Source organism: Micromesistius poutassou (assembly GCF_964030765.1).
Source record: "Micromesistius poutassou genome assembly, chromosome: 10".
Classification (NCBI taxonomy): Eukaryota; Metazoa; Chordata; class Actinopteri; order Gadiformes; family Gadidae; genus Micromesistius; species Micromesistius poutassou.
Window position 1 is genome coordinate 7,765,835 of NC_140280.1, and position 22,740 is coordinate 7,788,574.

General features: G+C 44.2%; 2 protein-coding genes and 6 non-coding genes across 10 annotated transcripts in view; 3 read left to right on the forward strand and 5 right to left on the reverse strand.

Annotated features, from left to right (window-relative positions):
• Window positions 1-880: 880 nt before the first annotated feature.
• Window positions 881-3,227, forward strand: LOC311354094 (uncharacterized protein). 2 transcript variants are annotated; one of them, XM_084473892.1, is made up of 3 exons: window positions 881-927; window positions 1,243-2,056; window positions 2,254-3,227. In XM_084473892.1, the coding sequence occupies exons 2-3, from the start codon at window positions 1,357-1,359 to the stop codon at window positions 3,201-3,203; spliced, it is 1,650 nt and encodes a 549-aa protein (XP_084330018.1). In that variant the 5' UTR covers window positions 881-927; window positions 1,243-1,356; the 3' UTR covers window positions 3,204-3,227. The 2 variants fall into 2 exon arrangements, with proteins under 2 accessions (XP_084330018.1, XP_084330017.1); XM_084473891.1 differs by having other exon boundaries at window positions 911-2,056.
• Window positions 3,228-6,255: 3,028 nt separating this feature from the next.
• Window positions 6,256-6,327, reverse strand: AC3HAE_024886 (transfer RNA methionine (anticodon CAU)). Its single transcript has one exon. It is a non-coding gene; the product is annotated as a tRNA-Met (tRNA).
• A 296-nt stretch (window positions 6,328-6,623) lies between these two features.
• Window positions 6,624-6,695, reverse strand: AC3HAE_024887 (transfer RNA methionine (anticodon CAU)). Its single transcript has one exon. It is a non-coding gene; the product is annotated as a tRNA-Met (tRNA).
• A 296-nt stretch (window positions 6,696-6,991) lies between these two features.
• Window positions 6,992-7,063, reverse strand: AC3HAE_024888 (transfer RNA methionine (anticodon CAU)). The gene has a single exon. It is a non-coding gene; the product is annotated as a tRNA-Met (tRNA).
• Window positions 7,064-7,361: 298 nt separating this feature from the next.
• AC3HAE_024891 (transfer RNA methionine (anticodon CAU)) lies at window positions 7,362-7,433 on the reverse strand. The gene has a single exon. It is a non-coding gene; the product is annotated as a tRNA-Met (tRNA).
• A 296-nt stretch (window positions 7,434-7,729) lies between these two features.
• AC3HAE_024892 (transfer RNA methionine (anticodon CAU)) lies at window positions 7,730-7,801 on the reverse strand. Its single transcript has one exon. It is a non-coding gene; the product is annotated as a tRNA-Met (tRNA).
• Window positions 7,802-8,337: 536 nt separating this feature from the next.
• AC3HAE_024880 (transfer RNA methionine (anticodon CAU)) lies at window positions 8,338-8,409 on the forward strand. The gene has a single exon. It is a non-coding gene; the product is annotated as a tRNA-Met (tRNA).
• A 1,840-nt stretch (window positions 8,410-10,249) lies between these two features.
• Window positions 10,250-22,740, forward strand: part of ltbp3 (latent transforming growth factor beta binding protein 3) — a 38,344-nt gene continuing 25,853 nt past the window's right edge. For both annotated transcript variants that reach the window (XM_084473919.1, XM_084473920.1), the window contains exon 1: window positions 10,250-10,828. In XM_084473919.1, coding sequence (XP_084330045.1) covers window positions 10,588-10,828 — 241 coding nt within the window. In that variant the 5' untranslated portion in view covers window positions 10,250-10,587. The remainder of the gene's footprint in view (window positions 10,829-22,740) is intronic.

The window sequence follows — 22,740 nt, forward strand, 5'->3', positions numbered from 1 at the left end:
TCTTATCAGGATATCTGCACACATTCATTTCTGTTATCTGTAATATACAACGATTTTACAACAGGCCCCTTTAGCGTCCTCTTGTGGCCACTACATGGTACCGACCTACACGTTAAAAATCACCGTCCAGTAAACAGGAAGCGTCTGGAACAAGTAGTCAATAACTGTAATGTGTCATTAAAGTGTAGCACTTAGTGAGAATTACCTTTGGGAGTGGAAGGAGCGCAAGGCAGCATTGACTCAGCATGCAAGTCTTCAACTCCAGACACACTCCCATATGATTAATGTGAATGATACCGGAGTCTTCAGTCTGGAGAAGATAAAACTCATCGTTCACGATTTCATCACAGCACAGAAAGATAAGACCATCAATCTCGGTGAATAGGTAAATGGTATACAGTATATATATATAGATATATAGATAGATAGATAGATAGATATTATACTCGTGTTATTTGATTGAGGCACCGCTTTCATCAGTTATAAAGTTAATAGCCCAATTTCCTAAATATAATTATTTATTCCAGTAGCTCGTAATATTTCAAGAACATGGCAAGCCCAACACATATAACATTATTCCAAGTTTGTTCAAAAAGGTAGCATTGAGTATATATTGACATAGCTCACAATGGAGAAAAAACATACATTCACAACTATTGAATAAACGAATGAATAAACTTTAATAAACAAAAAATAAAAAAAAAGTCAACACGCCCCCTTGTCCAACCATCGTCATTCATGTGCGACAGAAACCGACCTGTCATCAGTGTTGCCAGATTGGGCCAGATTTCCCGCCCAATCTGGCAACTCTGGCTGCACCGCGCTGCATCCAGGCAGTGTCACAACCTGGCAACACTGCCTGTCAGCCAATCAAGAGATACGCACAGTCCAGGTCCGCGAGAAGCACAAGAGTATCGATCACCCGCGGTAGGACGAGCGATATGCTTTCAAACACTTAACACGTTTCTACATATTATTACACATTACTGGGACCTTAAGGATCACAGTGAACGTGTGTGTAAGTGAACTTAGTGTTAAAATTAGCTTCAGTTTTGGTGCGTGTTACCTAGTTGTTTACCATAAGGCTAGTGTTTGCTAGCCAGGCCTAGCCAGGGCCCTGCGACGATCAACTCTCCGCATCGTAAAGTTGACCGACGTCGTTTTAAAATTTGATGTGACAACCCATGAATTAAATGCGGATAAAAATACGTGTTTTTCTCCCTCCCTGCACCCCCGCTGCAGCATTTCCACGGCCATAACGAGATCGTTTTAGAGTTGCAGTACGGTAGGATACTATACGGCGTAAGCGCAAAAACCTGCTAACGTTAGCCTGCAAATAAAAACCGAAATATCACCATGACTTCCAGAAGAGGAGGTTATGCCGGTGGAATGGATTCATCTGCGTCTAGTAGCAGTGTGGTTAACAGTGGAAATCGAAAACAAAGCATAATCAACGTCCCCAATCGGACCGGGTCGGAGTCTTGCTACGATCGGAAAGTGGACAAGACGGGGTACGGTTCGCAGGGCAACATGACTGTCACATCCCTGAAATCACGCCTGGCCCCCACTATTCAAAATGCTATGTCTGCCGCAGTGGACACTCTTCTTGGCGAGGTGGTCCTCGTTTTAAACGAGACACAACAAGAGTTGTACAACAAGGAGCAGGAAAACGAGAGACTAAAGGTTCGACTGGAAGTGTCCGAGCGAGAACTGAAGACACTGCAGGAATGTTTGTGCAGTGCTCAGAAACTGATTGATCAACTTCAGATATCTTACCCGGGCTCTCAAACTCAGTCTGTTTTCGCACCGTCGCTGTCTTCCTTGACGTCTATGAATACGGGAATGGACCGAGATCACCAGAACTCTCGGAACGTGAACGGTTCCGGCGTGGACTTGGGTCTAGGTGGCTCCGTGGACGACTCACTCCATGGTTTCGAACCCCGAGATGACTATAAGATGTGCCAGCTGTCAATCCAACCCGATGGATCGGTGACAAACCACTCGCTGGACGCCTACACCAACACGGCCCACATGATCAACGACTCAAATAGACAAGGTAATTATTATTAATGAATTATACATGGCTCATGGCCTTAGTCTACATGCATCCACCCACATGCGATTAAAAATAATATATTTCTTAATAAATACAGGCTTTTATTTTATCAAATGATATTATTGAGGAGCTTGATTAGTTCTATTTACCAGCATGCCAGTTTCAGGCTCTGAAGTTGACCTGGTTTCCTCCCCCAGATGACCGGCAGTCCCAGCGAGGCAGCGGCTCTGGGTTTGAGATCAAAGAGGAGCAAGGTTTGACCCCAGGCAACGGCCAGTCATCCAGGAAGGACCAGGGATTGACCGGGGACGACGGAGAGGCGTCTGGCCACAACGTTGGTGACCTTGGCTATGGCCAGGGAGAGGACGGAGGCTCCCAGCGGTCCTTCACCTACCCTCTTCGTCACCCGCGGCCTGTGAGACCTCGCACGGCCCCCCAGTCTCAGGGCACACTGGACGTACAGAAGGCCCCCGTACGGACTGTCCCGGGCAGGGTAGACGGTCTGTCCCCGGCCCGGGCGGACGACACCGCTGGCCCCTCTGCGCCCGACCTGGCGGCGGAGGTCTCTGCGGACCGCCCCCACCACTGCCTGGAGTGTGGCAAGACGTTCCGCCTGATCTCCAGCCTGAAGAAGCACATCCGCATCCACACGGGCGAGAAGCCGTACCCGTGCGGTGTGTGCGGCCGGCGCTTCCGTGAGTCGGGCGCGCTCAAGACCCACCTGCGCATCCACACGGGCGAAAAGCCCTACTCGTGCTCCGAGTGCGGCAACAGCTTCCGCCACCTGGACGGCCTGCGCAAGCACCGGCGCACGCACACAGGCGAGAAGCCGTACGTGTGTGCCATCTGTGGCAAGCGCCTGAGCCGCCTGCAGCACCTGAAGCACCACCAGCTGATCCACACCGGCGAGCGGCCGTGCTGCTGCCCCTTCTGCAACCGCACCTTCAAGGAGCCGGCCGCGCTGCGCAAGCACGTGCGCACCCACCGCGAGGAGGCGGGGCACCTGGCCATGGGCACCACCGAGGAGGCGGACCCCGACGCAATGGACGACATCAACAGCCTGCACCCCGCCGCCCCCTCCCCCCAGATGAGGTTTGGCGAGTGGGGCGGGGAGGAGGATGAGACCTCAGTGGTGGACTGTGTTTAGAGCCATGCTCCCCCCCCCCCCCCCCCCCCCCCCCCCGGTGAAAAAACTAAAATATTGTTCAAATTGTCTTCCTATAGTTTTTCAAACCTGCCGCTCATGGAAGAGTTTCTCTCCATTCTCTCCAGTCCCACAATCTGGCGCATCTAACCCCAGCAGTGGAGTGTTCATTCATCAGGGTACTCCATTTGTGTTTGCCTTTTTAATTTTGTATTGTAGATGTGAACGTAGTTATGAATATCAGCTTTGTGTTTTGTTCGTGAGCCAACAGTTTTAAGTGGCTGTTGTCCCCGTCGTGTCAGGGAGCATCGAGAGCAGCTGCTGTTGGGTCAATATTTTAGTGGTAGAGCGGAGATACGCCATCCATGGTAGTAGCAGGTGCAGAGACATGACTCTCAGCCCAGTGAGGGGAGCTGCTCTGGGTGCAGCTGGTTGGACGTCTCCCTGGTTGGCCTTGGAGCCACGGTGTGTTGGAGAGGTTTTACATACAGGATGGATGGATTGGCCGATTTAATATGACCTTATCAACCCTTAAGTTTCCACAAGCCTTGATCAAGGAGTGGCCAGAGTATTGGCTGTTAGCGTGTGTGCGGGAAGCACAGCCTTTCTTTAGTGTCGATGCATCATGCCTTCATCTGTTAGACCCATCCTTTATTTTTTAAAGGTCTTCGCATTCACAGGCTTCTGCTACAGAATGTGATGGTCACTGTTTATCTGTGTGGATAAGGTGTGTGGCATCAACATGCTGCATTCAGAGAAGTAAAAACTACTTGTTGCCATTTATTGACACTAGTTTAATTTGACTGATGGATGGTGGTCCTTTTTGGGTCAGCTCGGGTCTGGTGTTGAGATGGACCTTGTGAACTGACGCTGAATTCACTGCCCCTGCCCGACTGGCAGCTTTATTCTGTCTGCCTCAAAATGTCCATCTGTCAAAGTGTCTGACACAACCGGTCTTAAATTCCATTTACTGTCAAAAATGTTGACGGATGGAAAGGGTTGTCGGTTATTTTGAGTCAAAATGACTGACCATCCTAGAAATTATTTGTAAAACTTTAAGGTTGTGCCACAAGTTTGTAATCGGCTGCTCTGTGGTGAGGTGAAGGAGAAGTCCATTCTGCATCACAGGCTAACGCTACAAAACGCTGTTTTACCATTTTCTGTATTTAATATCCATGTAATAATGAATGGCATTCCTTTCTCTTTTTTTACAACCAGTATTCATGTTGAAGACATTGAATGGCTCAATGTTTCTAAGATTTTAATCTCCAAATCTGCAGCCATTAGCCGAGCAGCATTGGTGCATGCATGTGTAATCATTCCCATGGCACCAACTCTAGGTGAGCTGACTCTGTACATAAGAATGTGACTTACAACACCCTGTCCCCCTTAGCCCAAGTATTGCCCATTGGTCTACAACCGTGAACTGTAAATATGTAATCTCCTGTATCTTCTTTCCAATGGCAAAGCTTTCGGGCATCAGAACAAGCAGCAAAGGAACTTTACTCTGCCTCTCTGAGATATAGATCTACCATTATACACGCTACTTTAATAAGCTTAATGTAATTGTTTAAACAAGAACAATATGTACATACATTTACTAGTGTATGCCCTTTTTTATATGGGTTAACTATGAAACATGTCTCTATATACTAGGAACTTTGCCACGGTTGTCCTTACCCCATCTTAACTAACTTGACTTATTTTTGGTTCAAGCACATTCTGGAGCGCTTTGCATGAATTTACTTTAAAGTGATCTATTTCAGTCCTGAATCTGGTGTTTACTGAATTAATTTTTCATGCCTCTGTGCTCCAAATATTTTCCGATATAAGTCACCCCTTTTGCCTAAATGTTGTATATTAAAGGGCCTTTGTTTATACATCTCTGTGCATTTTTTCTTTTTATATATGAATTTTACAAGTCAATGATATACTGTACATTTCACACAGCTGTTAAACATCTGCAAGGGAAAAACCTAACTATATAAAAGCTTAATGTATAAATGTTTGTGAGTAAGGCTTTCCCATAGCTTTCAGTCTTGTTTCATTGGTTTAAAACCTGGCTCAGGCCTATATGTCCACCCAGACTTTCGCAGTCTTCTGTAAATTAATAGTTTATGTTGGCACACCCATGAAAGCTGTGTCACACATCGCCCTTCTTTTAATCCACACTAACCAGTAAGGACTATGTTTGCCTTAACTACTATTGGTCCTGGTTAGTGCTGTTGATCTTAAAGGGATAAACTGGCCCGTTTAATACTTTTTACTTAAGGTTTGTATGTGTTGGTTCTGGTAGCCTTTCTTGGCTCTCAGCAGCTAGATTATTATTATTATTACTGACACAAATGAAGATTGTGTCAATAGTAAAGGTACATGTTTGTTAATTGTGGTAAAGTAAGAAATCTGCACAATTATTTGTGCCACACAAAGAATCAATGTTAATGACAGAATATTATAGGGTGTTTCCTTCAAAATATTTTTTTTTATTTTTCAAATCAAATCTTTAACTGAATAACATGTTATGGTTTTGAACGGTTTTGGACTCAGCACACTAAGATGGGACGCGAACAATCCCTGACTCATGAGGTCAGTGCCATATTGATTTGGGAACTGGGACTGCGGTGAGTGCAATTTGTTTTTCGATGATAGAATTGTGCTGAGAAAAACATTTCAGAGATCCAATCCAATGACCTACATCTAATCCTAGCCTATCAGATCAGTCCAAAGGTTCTGACGCACACGTTAATGTTGCTAAGATGCTGTAAACATTGACAGCATTAAAAAGGTTTGTGAATATAACATCCTTTCATATGAAGGCTGCTCTTCAAACAAAGCATTGAAGGACATCATAAAGGATGACAGGTGATTTGGGTGTGTGAGTATTATAGAATTTAGCAATTATTTACTATTAGATTACCTTTCCTTTTAAATGAATGTTTTCACTTTGTAAAAGTTTGCATATCATGTTCACCCAACACAGTAGGCCTGTAATAAATTGAATGAGGTATTTGTATTAACTATTGTACAGTATTTGATCAAGGTAAAAATATGGTATTAGCAGAGGATGGTTTCGATCCATCGACCTCTGGGTTATGGGCCCAGCACGCTTCCGCTGCGCCACTCTGCTCTGGTATTTTTAAGGGACACAAGCTGATAAACCTTAAAAGTACAATCATTTGTACACTTGCATAAAGACACTGGATCTAGACATAGGGGTACGAAAACACATGTTGTTTGTTAATATTGGTACACCATCCAATTTGTTATTTCATTACAAAATGAATATGCACAGACACCAGGGGACAGACATGGACAGTTGGATCTAAATATCGAACTACCTGACTATAGTCAGTTATGTAAGCCTGCCAAGTCTAATATTGTGTAAGTATTGTCTTACAATCTTGATGGCAAAACACCAGCTTATAGCAGAGGATGGTTTCGATCCATCGACCTCTGGGTTATGGGCCCAGCACGCTTCCGCTGCGCCACTCTGCTCTACAATTCATGAGGGACACAAGCTGATAAACCTTAAAAGTACAATCATTTGTACAATTGCACAAAGACACTGGATCTAGACATAGGGGTACGAAAACACATGTTGTTTGTTAATATTGGTACACCATCCAATTTGTTATTTCATTACAAAATGAATATGCACAGACACCCGGGGACAGACATGGACAGTTGGATCTAAATATCGAACTACCTGACTATAGTCAGTTATGTAAGCCTGCCAAGTCTAATATTGTGTAAGTATTGTCTTACAATCTTGATGGCAAAACACCAGCTTATAGCAGAGGATGGTTTCGATCCATCGACCTCTGGGTTATGGGCCCAGCACGCTTCCGCTGCGCCACTCTGCTCTGGCATTTTTAAGGGACACAAGCTGATAAACCTTAAAAGTACAATCATTTGTACAACACACAAAAGACACTGGATCTAGACATAGGGGTACAAATTTTTTTTTGTTGTTTGTTAATATTGGTACACCATCCAATTTGTTATTTCATTACAAAATGAATATGCACAGATATCAGGGGACACACATGGATAGTTGGATCTAAATATCGAACTATCTGACTATAGTCAGTTATGTAAGCCTGCCAAGTCTAATATTGCATAAGTATTGTCTTACAATCTTGATGGCAATAGAACAGGTTTTAGCAGAGGATGGTTTCGATCCATCGACCTCTGGGTTATGGGCCCAGCACGCTTCCGCTGCGCCACTCTGCTCTGGTATTTTTAAGGGACACAAGCTGATAAACCTTAAAAGTACAATCATTTGTACACTTGCATAAAGACACTGGATCTAGACATAGGGGTACGAAAACACATGTTGTTTGTTAATATTGGTACACCATCCAATTTGTTATTTCATTACAAAATGAATATGCACAGACACCAGGGGACAGACATGGACAGTTGGATCTAAATATCGAACTACCTGACTATAGTCAGTTATGTAAGCCTGCCAAGTCTAATATTGTGTAAGTATTGTCTTACAATCTTGATGGCAAAACACCAGCTTATAGCAGAGGATGGTTTCGATCCATCGACCTCTGGGTTATGGGCCCAGCACGCTTCCGCTGCGCCACTCTGCTCCGAGAATTACATACAGACACAAGCTTTATTTACTCTATTTCATATTTTGTCAGTTCTGAGAGTAGATGACCCAATGTATAATAACATCTACATCTAATAACACCTAATTGGTATCCGGGATGCCAATTAGTTTCTTTTTACGGTTAAAGACGACAGGAAAAAAAACTCCGAGATTAACTTTTCGGCTAAACACAACTACAGGCTACCAGAGGAATAGTTAGTAGCCTACTTTAGGCATCCAAACGAAGTTTCAGAACTTCGTTTTCTCTGTATTGTCGTTTCCATCCACAACGAATTGTCTTCCTCTCAGATGACGGTGGCGGTGTTGAGCCGCAGAGAAGCTCTCGGTCTCCATTCCGGGTGATAAAACAGCGAGAACAACCATGTTCGAGTTCTTGGATCGCCGCTTGACGAGTGCCGCAAAGGTAAAAACAGTGCGCAAACCTGAGAAATTGTTAACATCACTTCATACAAGGTATACAGTATACAATGAGACATAGATTAAGACAGACTACATTGCTATCAAGTTTCGTCAAGCAGAGTGGCGCAGCGGAAGCGTGCTGGGCCCATAACCCAGAGGTCGATGGATCGAAACCATCCTCTGCTATATCTTTGTCTTTTGCCATGTACAATACAATATTAGACTTTGCAGGCTTACATGACTGATTCTATAGTTATATATAGTTTTACCTCTCCATCTCCTTATAAACATGTAGGTGTCCCCAGGTATCTGCATATTTATTTTATGCATGTGTTTATACATACATTTGTATCATCAGTACTAAATAAAGATTGTGTCTGGGGACAGTCACAGAGCAGAGCGGCGCAGCGGTAGATGGATCTAAAATCCTCTGCTATAACATGGTTTTTTGGTCATCTACAATATAAGATTTACTTACACAATAAGACTTGGCATGCTTACATAACTGACACTATAGTCAGTTAGTATAGATCCAGCTCTCCATCTCCTTATAACATGGTGTCCCCAGGTATCTGTGCATGTTCATTTTGTAATAAAATAACAAATTGGATAGTGTACCAATATTAACCAACAATGCAAAATAATTTTCATAGTCCTATGTCTAGATCCAGGCTTTGTGTAGTTGTACAAATTATTCTTCAACGTTGAGCCTCTGGTTTTTATTAACAATAAACTATCCTAAAGTAGGAAATGGCCAATTTCTAGAATTGACATCTAGAATGTGTGTGTGTGTGTGTGTGTGTGTGTGTGTGTGTGTGTGTGTGTGTGTGTGTGTGTGTGTGTGTGTGTGTGCATATATGTGTGTGTGTGTGTGTGTATGTGTGTGTGTGTGTGTGTGTGTGTGTGTGTGTGTGTGTGTGTGTGTGTGTATGTATGTGTGTGTATGTGTGTGTGTGTGTGTGTGTGTGGTGGCAGATGGAAATGTTGTCTGTGAACTCCATGCAGTCACCTCCTTAGTGACCTCAAGTAAACATTCTCACTTTTTTTAAGAGAGGAAGTGACTTAACCACACTCAATCTTATCCCTTTCTCCCCTCACCTTTCTCCCTCCCTCCTCCCTCTCTCTCTCTCTCTCCGTAAAAGAAGGAGCCCAAAAGAGCTTTTTTTGGCGTGTCAAATAAACAATGTCATTGCCAAGACTAACAATTCCACAAATGAAGAACAATACTATAAAGGGTAAAAAATATATATAGATTAGATAATCTCTCTCTTTCTCTGTTATTTTTCTCACTGGAAAACCTCTGGTTCTAAACAATAACCATTGCGTGGAGGATAGTATGGAGGATATGTGTTGGTGATTAGTCCATTGGTATTATTCTGTTTATGAGGAGTTTGAGGCCCTTGCATCACAACAGGTCACAATCATGCTGCAGTGATATTGTTTTTCAACCAACACGGCAGTTTGTTAGCATGTGGAGTGTGTAATCCGTTGGAAGTGTGTGTTCCTTATGTCTTGGTATGACTTGCCTGACGTTGGGAGGCGCAGTTTCCAGTTGTTTTTGTGTGCAGTGGGTGCACAGTCTGTCTTCTCTTGAGAGCCAGGTCAGTCTGTGTGGCGTCCCATCTCCATGGCTAGGCTGTGTTCACCGAGTCTGTACTGAGTGTCTCTCTCTCTCTCTCTCTCTCTCTCTCTCTCTCTCTCTCTCTCTCTCACCTATTTTTTTTTCCCAAAGTAGCTCATCTTGTTTTTTTCTCCCCAAAACATAGTCAAGTCACTTTGACAAGATTTGTCATTTCTTTCAGATGATGCAGTCGTGTGCTATTAACACCCACACACGCTCCACCGGGCCTTTATCGTTTTCTAGACGGGGGTTTGGGGTGAAAACAGCGGTTAGCTCCTGTACTGCCTGGCCTGCTGCCAGCTTTCTCCAGCGAGGATTGGCTCACCACGAGTCCTCTCTCCTCCCTTCTTTCTTTAACCTCTCATACGCACACTCAAAGCTATCCCATGGAACAGAGGGCAAGCACGCAGGCAACCAGAAGAAGATCACTCACTTGAAATAACTTTTCAACCCCCTTGGTAACCGGGTAACCCAAAACTAACCAACCAAGATGTCGAACTTTTCGCTGAGACCAAAGGGATTAACTAAGTACGCGAGAACAGTTATTTATTTTTCCTAAAAGGGAAGAGGTTTTTTTTCTTCTTGAATTTTTCGCCTTATGGGAATGTCCCGGACGGCCGTCCGAGGAAAAACGGAATAAATCGAAACAAACAACGCTTCGGTGGTTCTCGACGTGCAGCTCGGTTTAACCCAGCGGACGGGCCAACTTCTCTGCGTGGACGGTGGCGGTGAAAGATGCCAGAATGCCCAATCTGATCCCCCGTCTGCTGCTCGTCTGGCTGATCGTCCACAAGCTGGTGTGGTGCACCGAGCGCTCCTCCACACGGGAGCGCTTCAAGGTGGTCATCGCACCGCTCATTTGTAAACGGATCTGTTACGCCAACGGCCACTGCCAGGATACCTGCGAGCAAGGCAGCAACACCACACTCATAGGAGAGAATGGACGGGCGGGCGATACGCTCACGGGGCCAGGGTTCACCGTCGGTGAGTCATTGAGTCATACTTGACAATAGTTCGATGAACAATTTAGGCCAAGGATTGAGACTAATAAGATATTCAATATTAGTGAACCTGTCCTAGACTATGTGTTGCTTGTAGAGTATAGCCTTTAACTTCATCAGTGTCAATTGGCTTCTCTTCACTGTAAACCATACAGAAGAGAAAGGCCTGTTTTGAATGCCTTGCTGATGATGCTTTTCGTGGCAATGCCTGCGTCTCACCCCCCCCCCCCCCCCTCCCTCCCTCCCTCCCCCTCTCCCCTTAATATCAGTATTAGACCCAGTAGTATGTGGAATAAATATAAATCTCATGCTGAGATCAGTGAGAAGGATTTAAATAGCTGTACCCTTGGATATTACTGTATCGCCTCCACAGAGTCTGCTTGGCCAGAGATTAGTCCCTGGTTCAGAACAACTGGCAAGACATTGACACCTCCTCACTCCCATGTCAGCACAGTTTCTAAGAAAATAATTAAATATAACGCACAATAATTAAACATAAAGCACACTGCTGGAGGTATTGAGGCCATTGTGTCTGGAGGCTCATGGATATTATTCAGATTGCATTTTAACAGGGAGTTTATGAATCACAGACTGGAAATGTGTGTAAGTAGGAAAACATTGCTGTTAATCTCCATGTTTGAATGATAACGGACATCCATGTTGCTTAGTACTGATCACATAACTACAATACGCCTTTTCAATGACATTAGAGCTCAGCACTATAGTGTACTATTTGTTGGTCATATTTGTGAGTTACAGGCAATTATTGATGACATCAGCTACAGCAGGCACAAACGGTAGTTAGCCATGGCACTTATTTTTGATCGTCCAATCAGATGCTTTTTGCTGTGCTGTGTTGTTTAAGTAGGCCTGAACAACACAAGTGAAGAAGCCTTCATCCAGTAACTGTAGTATCCAATCTGTTGGTGTTTATTAGTGGAATGAAGGTAGCTAGGAGCTACGTACAGTCGACACCTGGAGCTGGGGATAGCCACCTCTCCTGGCTCCTTCTCTGCTCTCTCCTCTCTCCTCCTTCAGTGTATATTGTTCAACTCCTGTGCAAACATCTTCCAAAGACTGACTTCTAGCGAATTCTCAGAATACCTCACGTTGCTTCCCATTCGTTCTGCAGATCAAACCCCTTTTTTGTGTTTTTTTCAATCAACATCTGAGATCTATCTGGCAGTGCAATGCAGGCAGTCTCAGAAAGGCCTTGAGTGGCTCAGCTCTAAAAAGTGGGCACCAGGTTCGGGAGAGAGGGAGAGAGAGAAAGAGGGCCATGGTGTAGCAGGAGCGGGATGGGGTCTTTTTCCGTCTGCTTTGGAATGTTGCGTGGACTGGTGGAATTTTCTCACCCGTCTGTTAAAATGGCCGTGACCATTTCCTTATTTGGGGATTGTGGGAAGACGACAGGAACGGTCAGAGGGAAATACATGTCTGGTCATTGGGTCTATATTTATCTAATATAAAATCAAATAAATGGTTCACGACTGATGTTTAATTAGGTCAGTTGCGTCACAGCACCCATATACAACTGGCACAGCGGGGCTATGTTTCAAACAGTTGGTAACCCACAGTCCAGTAGCTGTTGTTGTTGATGTTGTAGTATGCAGTGTAAGAAGCATCAGCCGTAGTAGCCGTTAGTTGCCTACAGCGAAAGAAAGAAAAGGTTCTCATTGTTAACGTTTTTGGTTTAGTTTATAACCCAGTAATTCCCTAATCCTCAGGAATGGAAAAGGATTTTTAGAATAGCAGTGGGTGGAATTCCAGGCCACCTGAACCAGGTGTATGCCAAATGTCCTTCTGACCTTGAACACAACACCACACGCCTACCAGCCAATAATCTGGATTGTTGTGGATCATACAATACAACACTATACATCATAGTTTCCCAAAGGAGAGGTAACCGATTGGTTACTTTCACCACAGGATCTGTTATGCTTCATTAAATCACTTTCCCGGTGGGAGACAATAAAATGTGTAATCTATGACACTCCAATAATACTGGGTTGTGTTGGTATATTGCACTGGAGATACATTGGAGAATCATTCTCATACTCTCAGATCAGCCAGGGAAGCCACAGAGAAGCCAATTTCAATTTATTCATAACAGGATCCTCTGAGAAATTCCAAGTGAGTTTGGGCACCGTGAGGCAGAACAGGTATGGCTGTTTAACTCCAGACTGTGTGTTTGGATGTGAGAGTCAAACATCATGATCAAACAGAACATTATGAAATGGAACAGTGTATTCCAGTTCACAGATATCAGCTTTACCGCAGTCTGCAACAGATTGTCAGATTGTACTACAGGATGTACTACGTACTACATAATGCACTTGACACAGATGGACAGAAGACTACATTGTACTACAGAACAGACTACAGATTTTACTACAGATTTATATAGATATACATGTAAACAAAATATATACTGTACTTCCAACTGTAATACTAACAGACTGATACTATACAGACTTTACTACACACTAATGAGAGCAAAAACTGTAAACTGAAACGGAATATACCTACTGCAAGCTACTGACTGCAGATAAATACTGTAGCACAGACTGTAAACAGAACTACAAACTGAAATACAGACACTGCAGACATGTCAATTCTACATACTGTGCGTCAAGCTGCCTCAGACAGTACTACATACTGTACCTCAGACTACAGTTTGGGCTACCCACTGACCAGAGATCAAGCATGAATAACAGCAGGGTTTAAGGAATTGGCGCATGTTCTGGACCTGAATCAATACCACATTTGGTCTTCTCTTTCTCTCTCTTCCTTCCATTTCCCTCTCCTTTCCCATGGTTGAAGATAGATCAGAGACAGATACAGGGTGAGAGAAACCAAAAGGTGAAAGCATTCATCACATATTGGGCTGTACATTTCCTATTGTTGAGGAGATATAATCATTTACATGTGGAATAAGTATTCATTACAGTTCAAGGGTTGTGCAACTAGAAGCGATTAACCAAATTCTTTCTCTGACAAATGGTATTCCCCTAGATTTTCCCACAGAATAGTGTTTGTGCCCGTTCGTGCAAGAGCACTCATCTCAGCGTTGGTGACATCAGCATCTCCTCCTCCTAAATACACATTCTAGTGGTCCTCGCAACTCGGCTGCTAAGCACCATCACAGCTCCATCTCTTACCATGTAGCCCTGGAGGACCCAGCAGGAGCATGTGGTCTGGTCTCTCGATTGTGCTGTTCTGGAATCCCAACCCAAATCCCAACACCAAACCAGGACTAGCTGTTATTCCTCCTGAACAATGTCTACCTAACCTCTTCCTTAATCACCTGTGTCTGTTTGAGAAAATATTATTTCCATATTTATTAGAAGTAAGCCATTTAGGAGACTTGAGACTTACATTGAATTCAGATAGAGGTCATTATAGAGCGCTGGAGATGGTAGGGGTTAGGGTATGTTGCTCAAGTAGGCCCAGACTTAGGCTCCGGACACTGGGGGATCGAACACAGCACCGTTTGGCTGGGATTTGTTGAACACCATAGCCACAACACTATCCTTAACCCCACATATGCCCTTTCAGGACTGTACCATAGTCATAAAATACACTTAATTTAGGACTGAAGGTCAAGAAATGAATTGCCCATGCTCCCAAGCATGGAAGCGTTAGAGGGTTTATGGATATTCCAGGTTTTCCTGCACCAGCTGAGTGATGTGGCCACCCTTTGACCTCTGGGTAATTTGGTTTTGGTTTCCCCTCGGTTGGGATCACTCTGAGAGGAGCAGGGTTTGTTTTCCTACATTTAGGAAGAGGGTTTGCCTTACCTTTCCAAGCCCCCTCCTCTCCCTCTGCTGTTAACTCTCTCTCCCCCCAACACACACACATATGCTCACTACTTTCCAACACAATCTCTCTATCTCCCAACTCACTTCCTTCTCCCCCCAAACTCCTCTCCCCGGCCAGAGTAAGAGGTGGACATGTATTGTGTTCATTCGAAGTGGTGAAATATTAATAACTTTGCGTATACATATAGATACAGACTAAAACCCTGCTGCCGCATGCATTCTACGTAAACAACAGTTATACCTACTGTGATGTGCAGTTTAATTTAGAGTACTTTCAGTTAAGTTTCAATCAGACTAATTATTTATAATTTCAAAACCTAAAATAATTCAGGCTAAATTTAGATTTTTTTGAAAAACCAGCACATCTGGATACAGATGGATGTAGTCCCGGAATTCACATCTTTTGGTTTGGTAAACTAAACACAGCCCGACACAAAGCACCAATTACAGGTCTTCCTGAGGTGACAATGAGGGAATACTGTGTGTGTGTGTGTGTGTGTGTGTGTGTGTGTGTGTGTGTGTGTGTGTGTGTGTGTGTGTGTGTGTTGCTGGCGGTTGAACGTTTTTGCAATCTATTTCAACCTAACACAAACAGTCCTATCTTTAACCCCAAAAACCATGCAGAAACTGAGTCATTACTTAAAGTTTCCACCGTGGAATGCAAGCGCTTACCGATTTGCAACGATGACGCGCAGGTCTGCAGCCTACTCACTGGTTAGGAGTCTGTCTGGAGGCCTAGGGTTTGAGGCCTGGAGGTATATGGGTTTAGACCTGGATGTCTAAGGTTTGAGGCATGGTGATCTAATGTTTGGGGCCTGGAGGTCTATGGTTTGAGGCTTGGAGTGGCGGTCTATGGTTTGAGGCTTGGAGTGGAGGTCTATGGTTTGAGGCTTGGAGTGGAGGTATATGATTTGAGGCCTGGAGGTCTATGGTTTGAGGACTGGAGGTCTATGGTTTGAGGCCTGAAGGTCTATGGTTTGAGGCCTGGACGTCTATGGTTTGAGGCCTGGAGTGGAGGTCTATGGTTTGAGGCCTGGAGGTCTATGGTTTGAGGCCTTGAGTGGAGGTCTATGGTTTGAGGCCTGGAGGCCTATGTTTTGAGGCCTGGAGCTGGCATGGTTTGATTGTTTCTCTGGGGACATTCTGTACATCTAACCATACTACGGTTGAATGTACTTGAGTTTTTTTAGTATTTTTTACTCAAGTACATTCAAATCTGTGATCAGGACCAAAGCCCTGTTTACTGCGAATACACTTTTTTTTCTTTTATGTAACTCCTCTTTCAAACCATAAGGAACCAACTGCACTTCAAGCTATCCTGGAACACCATCTTGGAGCAGGGGTCCTTCTTACCTCTCTCCCTTCCCAAGGTTTTCTTCTTTTCCCGCTCATTCTAAACCCTGTCCCGGCTCATGGACTCGGGGTCACAGGGTTCTGTTGAGGCTCCATCCGACAACGGGCCAGGGATGGTGTTTATGGCCTGTATCCATAAACACAACTGGGTTGGAACAAAACCTCTGCTATGGGTGAGTTCAGGTTGAGTTTATTGGGCCAGGGGATTCTAGCTTAAAGCTACGCCTGCTCTCTGTAGTCCTTCTTAACAAATTACTTTTTATTAGCTATTAGTGACTGTCTTCATGATGTCTATCTAAGATGCATAATAATTGTTATTATTAGCACTCCCAAAGGTTTATTATAGCAGGTCCTCTTTCTTATTTATTGACTTTATCTCCTGTATTCTAATCCATGGCAGTGGAAGTTGTGTCTGTGAATTTAACTCTTTAGATGCATTTGTATCTGTAAAGCCAAAGACTAATTTCCTCGAGTTAACAATAAAGAGCTCTAATAAACAGAAGCTGGACTTGACCAGAGCTAGAATCTTGGACCTTCTAATCTACTAGTTTAGGAGGCTCAAGTTGTAGCTTTGGTGGTCAAAGGTGAAACTCTGGTCAAGTCGCAGTGCAGTTTATGATGGTAGGGGGGAGAATAAGATAGACTGGGAGGTATTGTGACATGTATCCCGGAGAGCGCAGCTGTCAGTGCTCTCTTAACCCTAGGGGCCTCCGTTTGGTACCCATAAACACCACTTGAACTTGCCCAGAAGAGCCCAGGTCGGTCTTCTGGGCAAGTTCAAGTTGTGTGTATGGGTGGTGGGCAGGGCCAGGCCATGCCCTGGTGAGGTATCCGTCACAATCCTGCAAAGTCACTGTCAGCTATCTCTATACCTGCTTTCCCTAGAGGTCTCCTCGTCCTACCCTAAACCTCTCAGCTTTTCAGACGGTCATTAGATGACATCATGTATTTCTCTGCCAAGATTCTGACTTTCTCTCTCTCTCTCTCTCTCTCTCTCTCTCTCTCTCTCTCTCTCTCTCTTTCTCTCTGACTTGCTTTCTCTCTCAACCACTCTGTCTTACTCTCTTTTGCCTGTATTTCTTTCTGTATTTCTTTCTCTCTTTGGCTCTCTCTGTCCCTGTCTCGGTCTCTCTCTCTCCGTCTGTCGCTCTCTCGCTCACTCCAAAAACAACCATGCCATTGCCACAAGGGGGGTGGAGGTGGAATAACCCACGGCTATGGAAACCGCAATGCATTTTTCATTGACAGTCAAATATGTCAAATAAAGAACTCACACGCAACAAGCACTTAACATTGGATCCGTTGGATTCAGTGACAGGATTGTCGGTTATTTGAGTTATTGTTTTTACTTGTACACATATCCACGCATTTTGTATTTCGCATTTGATTTCAGTCACACAGCAGATGCTTTCATCCAGAGCAATATATATGTTAACTTCAGGTCAACGTCATTGAGGAACCAGTAGGGGATAGGAGGAGGATCTCAAAGCTCAATAATGATGCAACAATGACAGACTGACTGACGGACAGACAGACAAGCAGGGACAATCATAGACAGACAAATAAGTAGACAGACTGATAGGCAGGCAGATGCACAAAAAAATGATAGGCATGGACAGACAGATGCACAGACAAATAGAAAGAAAAACAAGACACCAAGGTAGAGAGGGAGGTAGACACAGAAAGGTAGACCTATAAGCAGTTAATGTCATTAATGCATTTGAATTGAAATCTTTGAATGAATTTGAATGAAACCTTACAAAACAATAACCAGCCAACAACATACTTTGTTGGTTTCACGTAACACTTAGTGTGAGGAATGTACCGGGTCAATGATGATATACAGGCTCATTCTCAGGTTTGGAAAATTCACAATATCACTATTTGATTTTCAGCCATGACTGTGAAAACATTCTGTAAAGGACTACAGATGTTAGGCCTAATGGAGTTCTCAAAGGGAGCGTTTTGCATACATTGGGAATCAAACCCAGTAGCTTTTGGTTGGAAGTCAAACACTATTCTAGCCCGGAACACATCCAATAACAACAAATAAACTATTCAGATGGAGGTCATTCTGAGAAGCAGGTAGGGGTCATTCATCTTGCTCAAGGCTCAGACATTCAGGATTTAAACCCAGGACCTTTTTTGGTTGGGGGCCGAACACCCTCACCACGGCTCTCTGCTCCCCGTGCGCACGTCCCGTACAGTACAAACACAGAGACGTCAGTGTTTGACGCTCCTGTAATCATGGGTGTTTTTGGGAGCATTGTTCACGCAGGCTGGCAAAGCCATCGTTGTTTGGGCACCATCTTTGCGGTCAATCGACTCAACCCCCTAAAGTCCCCAACCGTTTGTTGCTGGGGCGGAAGCCAGGCAGCACACGGCAGTTTGGGGAGCATATTTCGGGAAAGGGGGCATGCAAGTTTGTAAGGCTTTCATTTATTTTTTTTCTTTGAGAGCCACCACTTGTTATGTCATTCAGTCCCCAACGCCTGGCAGCTCTGTAGGCCTCTGACCCAATTCATGGGCCCCGTATTTTCCCATGTGGTCCGCTCCCAGCCCACAGGCCTTTAGCGGAGCGTGGGTGTGACCGTGGTTTTTCTTGTTGCGTTGGACCGTAAATGGAAGCGCGTCACGAAATAAAAACACTTTCCACTCGCTGCCGGGCCGCACGTCACCGACGCCTATCTCTCCTCCGTCATAGAGGCCAGGTTCCGCCCCTTTCTGCTCTCAGATTGGGGCACTGAAGGGGGTCAGGGAGGCGACTATGTGATGGCGTTAGCTGGAGTAAGAACTTTAGTCTCACTGGAAGGACTAAATACTTGTTATTATTCGTACATTCAGAGTTGCTTAAATTACTGTTATGTCAACTGGATTTGGAAGATCTTTTTTTTTTTTTTGGGCCTCCAGTATTTAGTTAAAGCAAACTTCCCAAACACTTCTCTCTCCACCCAGTGTGCTGTGAGGCGTTTGAACTTGAGCCCTAAGAGCTATAATTTGTTGTTTTTTGTTCAGGGGAATGTTTGAGCTGGGCGGGTGCAGCTGTGGCTGAGTGTGGAGTGGTGCGCTGCTGGGGGAGACATGATTTTTTTTTTTAATTTTATTTGTAGAGCACCTTTCAAAACAAAGTTACAAGGTGCTTAACAATAAAACAATTGATGCATATTAAAATACATAACAATAAAACAACATTAAAATACAGGAATACAAAATAAAAAAGAGTCACAACAATAGTAAAAGAGAATCAGTTTAAGAAGGCCAAACGATAAAAGTGAGTTTTAAGAAGTGATTTAAAAGAGGACACTGAGTCTGCCTGCCTGAGATCCCCAGGCAGGTGATAGACAGACAGGCTGTCAGACAGACCGACACACACATAGACTGGCTAGACAGATAGGACAGTTAGGCTGTCAGACAGACAGATTAGCAGGCAGGTGGTCACGGCTCAGACTACGGACAATCACCCTCTTACTCCTCTCCTTCATTCAGATAAATGGTATTATCCCCCCTGGAATAGGGTTTGTTTGTTTTCAGTGAGTTTCCGTATCTGCTACAGTGTGTTTATGGACATATTACGGCTCAGTGCGCCCGCCAGGGAAACTGAAGTTCCTGCTGCTTTTACATTCTTGCCGTGCCGTTGTCTTGTTCCCACTCTCTCCCCTTTTGTACTCACTTGATACCTGATATTTCAAAACAGCTTCTCTCTTACACTGTGTCCCCGTCTCCGTCTCCCTAACTCTCACTCACTCTCTGCCTCCCCTGTCTACCTCTCCCCTGTCTAGACTACCTCTCTCTCTCTCTCTCTCTCTCTCTCTCTCTCTCTCTCTCTCTCTCTCGCTCTCTCGCTCTCTGCACACTGTCTCAGTGAACCTTGGCCAGAGCGGCAGCAACTTCTCCTGCTCCATGTCTCACCCCCCAGCACGGCTGGCGACCCACGCTCTCACCGCACATTTGATGCACAGATCGTATTTGATTTGAATTAAAACATGACGTTACCAGGAAGGAACTCTTTCTGTTTTTAGACGTCGGTCTGACCTCCTGTATCCCGACCAGAACTCATCACTACTCAAACATAACCAGGCCGCTTTCAGTCAGATTAGAAGTAGGTTAGAAATAGACAATGACAGACAGACAGACAGACAGACAGATAGACAGATAGGCATGCAGACATGCAGATGCACACAAAAACGACATACAGGCATGGACAGACAGAGTCAAAGACAAACGACACACAGAAAGGTAGACAGGAAGGTACACAGACAGAAAGGCAGACAGACATGCAGTTAATGGCAGTTATTAATTCATTTGAATTGGCTCAGATTCAATGGACATTTTTTAGTATGGAAATAAAAGAAATACAAATAAACCTCCAAATCCACAACCAGCCAATGAAATACTTTGTTGGCTTCACATACCCCCAGGCGAACCCAACCTGCAACACTTTTAATGACACACCGACCTAGTGTGAGGAATGCACCGGGTCAATGATGATATACAGGCTCACTCTCATGGTTAGAAAATTCAAATTATCACAATTTGATTTTCAGCCATGACTGTAAAAACTTTCTGTAAAGGATTACAGAGGATTGGGCTAATGTAGTTGTTAGAGGGAAGAGCAACCCTGAAAGTTAAAACTCCCTCTTCATTTCAGGGAGGATTTTCCCTTTAAGAGTTCCTGGCTCCAATGAGCTCAACGCTGCGTCTGTCCCCTTATCTCACCACCGTCTAACTATAGTACCATCATAGAATACAACAAAAACACACACACACACACACACACATACGAGCGCATGCCCGCGTGCGAGCACACACATAAGCACCATCTACTCACAGTTACTAGCTAACACTACACTAACTACTATGTACAATTATTATGGTTAAATTTGGTTACTTGGCTTCTTATTTAAATTCAAAGGAAGGATTTATTTTCAATGGGAAGATTTCAAAAACATGTAAAAAATTTAATAAATTCAATGAAAATTTCAAGATGTGTACAGTGGAGAATAAAAGACTCGTTGTGGGTGCATGCATGGCCGGGATAGATTGGTGTGTGGAAGGGTGACGGCCACACTGATGAGATGTCTACCGTGACACAGCAATTAAGAGACTGCATAATTACGTGATTGTTTTTTAGAAAAGCGCATGGTTTCAGAGAGAGCGTACAGTGGTGGAGTATCTCCCCGGCATCTGCAGGCCAGATGGCGGTGGCGGCGGTGTCGTTCGGAAGCTGTAGTCCAACCCCCTTCCTCTGATGCGCCGAGGAAGCCCCTGTCAAACTGTGTTAGCTGTCACCGTGACAACCGCGTGTCAACCGTCGCCGTGACAACCGTGTATTAGCCAATCGCATCCCAATTCCCAGCTTGGCAATGGCGTAGACTTCTCCGAGACAGTGCATTTACCAGTTGCTGTCTTCAAAACCAGCCGGTATGTGTTATCAGTGCGTTTACACGCAGAGGGGAAACACTCCTTCTAACTCTGTTTCCAAACTGCCATGTACCGTAAGCCGAAGCCGGGTTTTGGAAACCTGGTTTCAAATTGGGAAGTATGAAAAGTATTCATCTTTTTGAAAACCCGTCTCTTCAGCAGAGACAAGGAACCTTAAAAAAGCAGCTTTCCACTAGCTTGGTATTTCTTCCTTTCTCCCCCTCACTTTTTAAGAAAAGAATTCCCAAATGCTGTAATAGTCACTTTATTGTCACGTTTATCAAAAGGCCAGTCGGCCGCATATCGTGAGTTTCTGGAATAGACATTGGGGGCGGTTTTATTTTCTCTCCCTCTCTCTTTGTCCGAGGGTCTGATCTCACTCTGACTGTTTTCCTGCCAAACAGACACTTTCCTGGGCTCCAACTTCTCCTACGCGCTCTCCCTCTCCCTCGCTCTAGCTTCCATAATCCCCGTTTGGAAAGTAGTGGTTACCGCCCCTGTCTCTCTCTTGCGGTTTCTCCCTTTATTTTTGCGTCTGCAATCCTAATTTTACACCGCCAACCCCCACCACCACCTACCACCCACTCCCTTTCCCCTGGCTGCTCCTTCTCTCACCAAACGTTCCAAGTGGTACGCCCCAAACTGCGGTGAAGACCCGCAAGGTTGAAATATTCGCTGGGTTGAGTCTCTCCTGTATGCTTACCCCTGGCCTCCACCACCACCACCACCCTGGCAGCCACCAGCATGCTGCTACCTGCTCACCAGTGCTAGACCACGTGTATATACAGCTCACAGAGGTTAAGCTATGCCAAAGCTCAGCTCACCGTGGATATCATTTGGATATCATCGTGTTCATTCTCTTGCCACTTGTGTTTTAGGCATTTTTGTAGAAACACTAAGCTGTAGACCAGTGGGAATCCTATATATGGAATCCTGGTTGTTAGAGAATCTTCTATCTGGAATCTTCTCTTTGGATGATTCCCTATATATTCCCTATTATCTAGACAAAATCTGAAATACTCCACTCTAGTAGATGTTTTTAAATCCTTATTATTATTGTCGTATTACGTTTTAATTAAACAAATTCTTATACAGCTGTACTGTTGATGTGTGTCTCTGATGATTGGTGAATCTAGTTTAATTGTTACAGCAAACATATTCAAGCATAGAATAATGAGTTACAGTAAAATAGCAGAGCAGCATTCGCCCAGTTTAACATTCAGGGCAGTATCTATTAATGTCAGTCAATTTCAAAATAATAATACATTGTTAATACATTCCTCAAACAACTTGTATTTCT

What these genes read in the sequence shown, in the direction of transcription:
- LOC311354094 (XM_084473892.1), top strand. Translation starts at nt 1,357, where the DNA reads ATGACTTCCAGAAGAGGAGGTTATGCCGGTGGAATGGATTCATCTGCG. An exon ending in CAACGACTCAAATAGACAAG is followed by an intron (nt 2,057 to 2,253) that starts GTAATTATTATT and finishes TTCCTCCCCCAG; the next exon opens with ATGACCGGCAGTCCCAGCGA.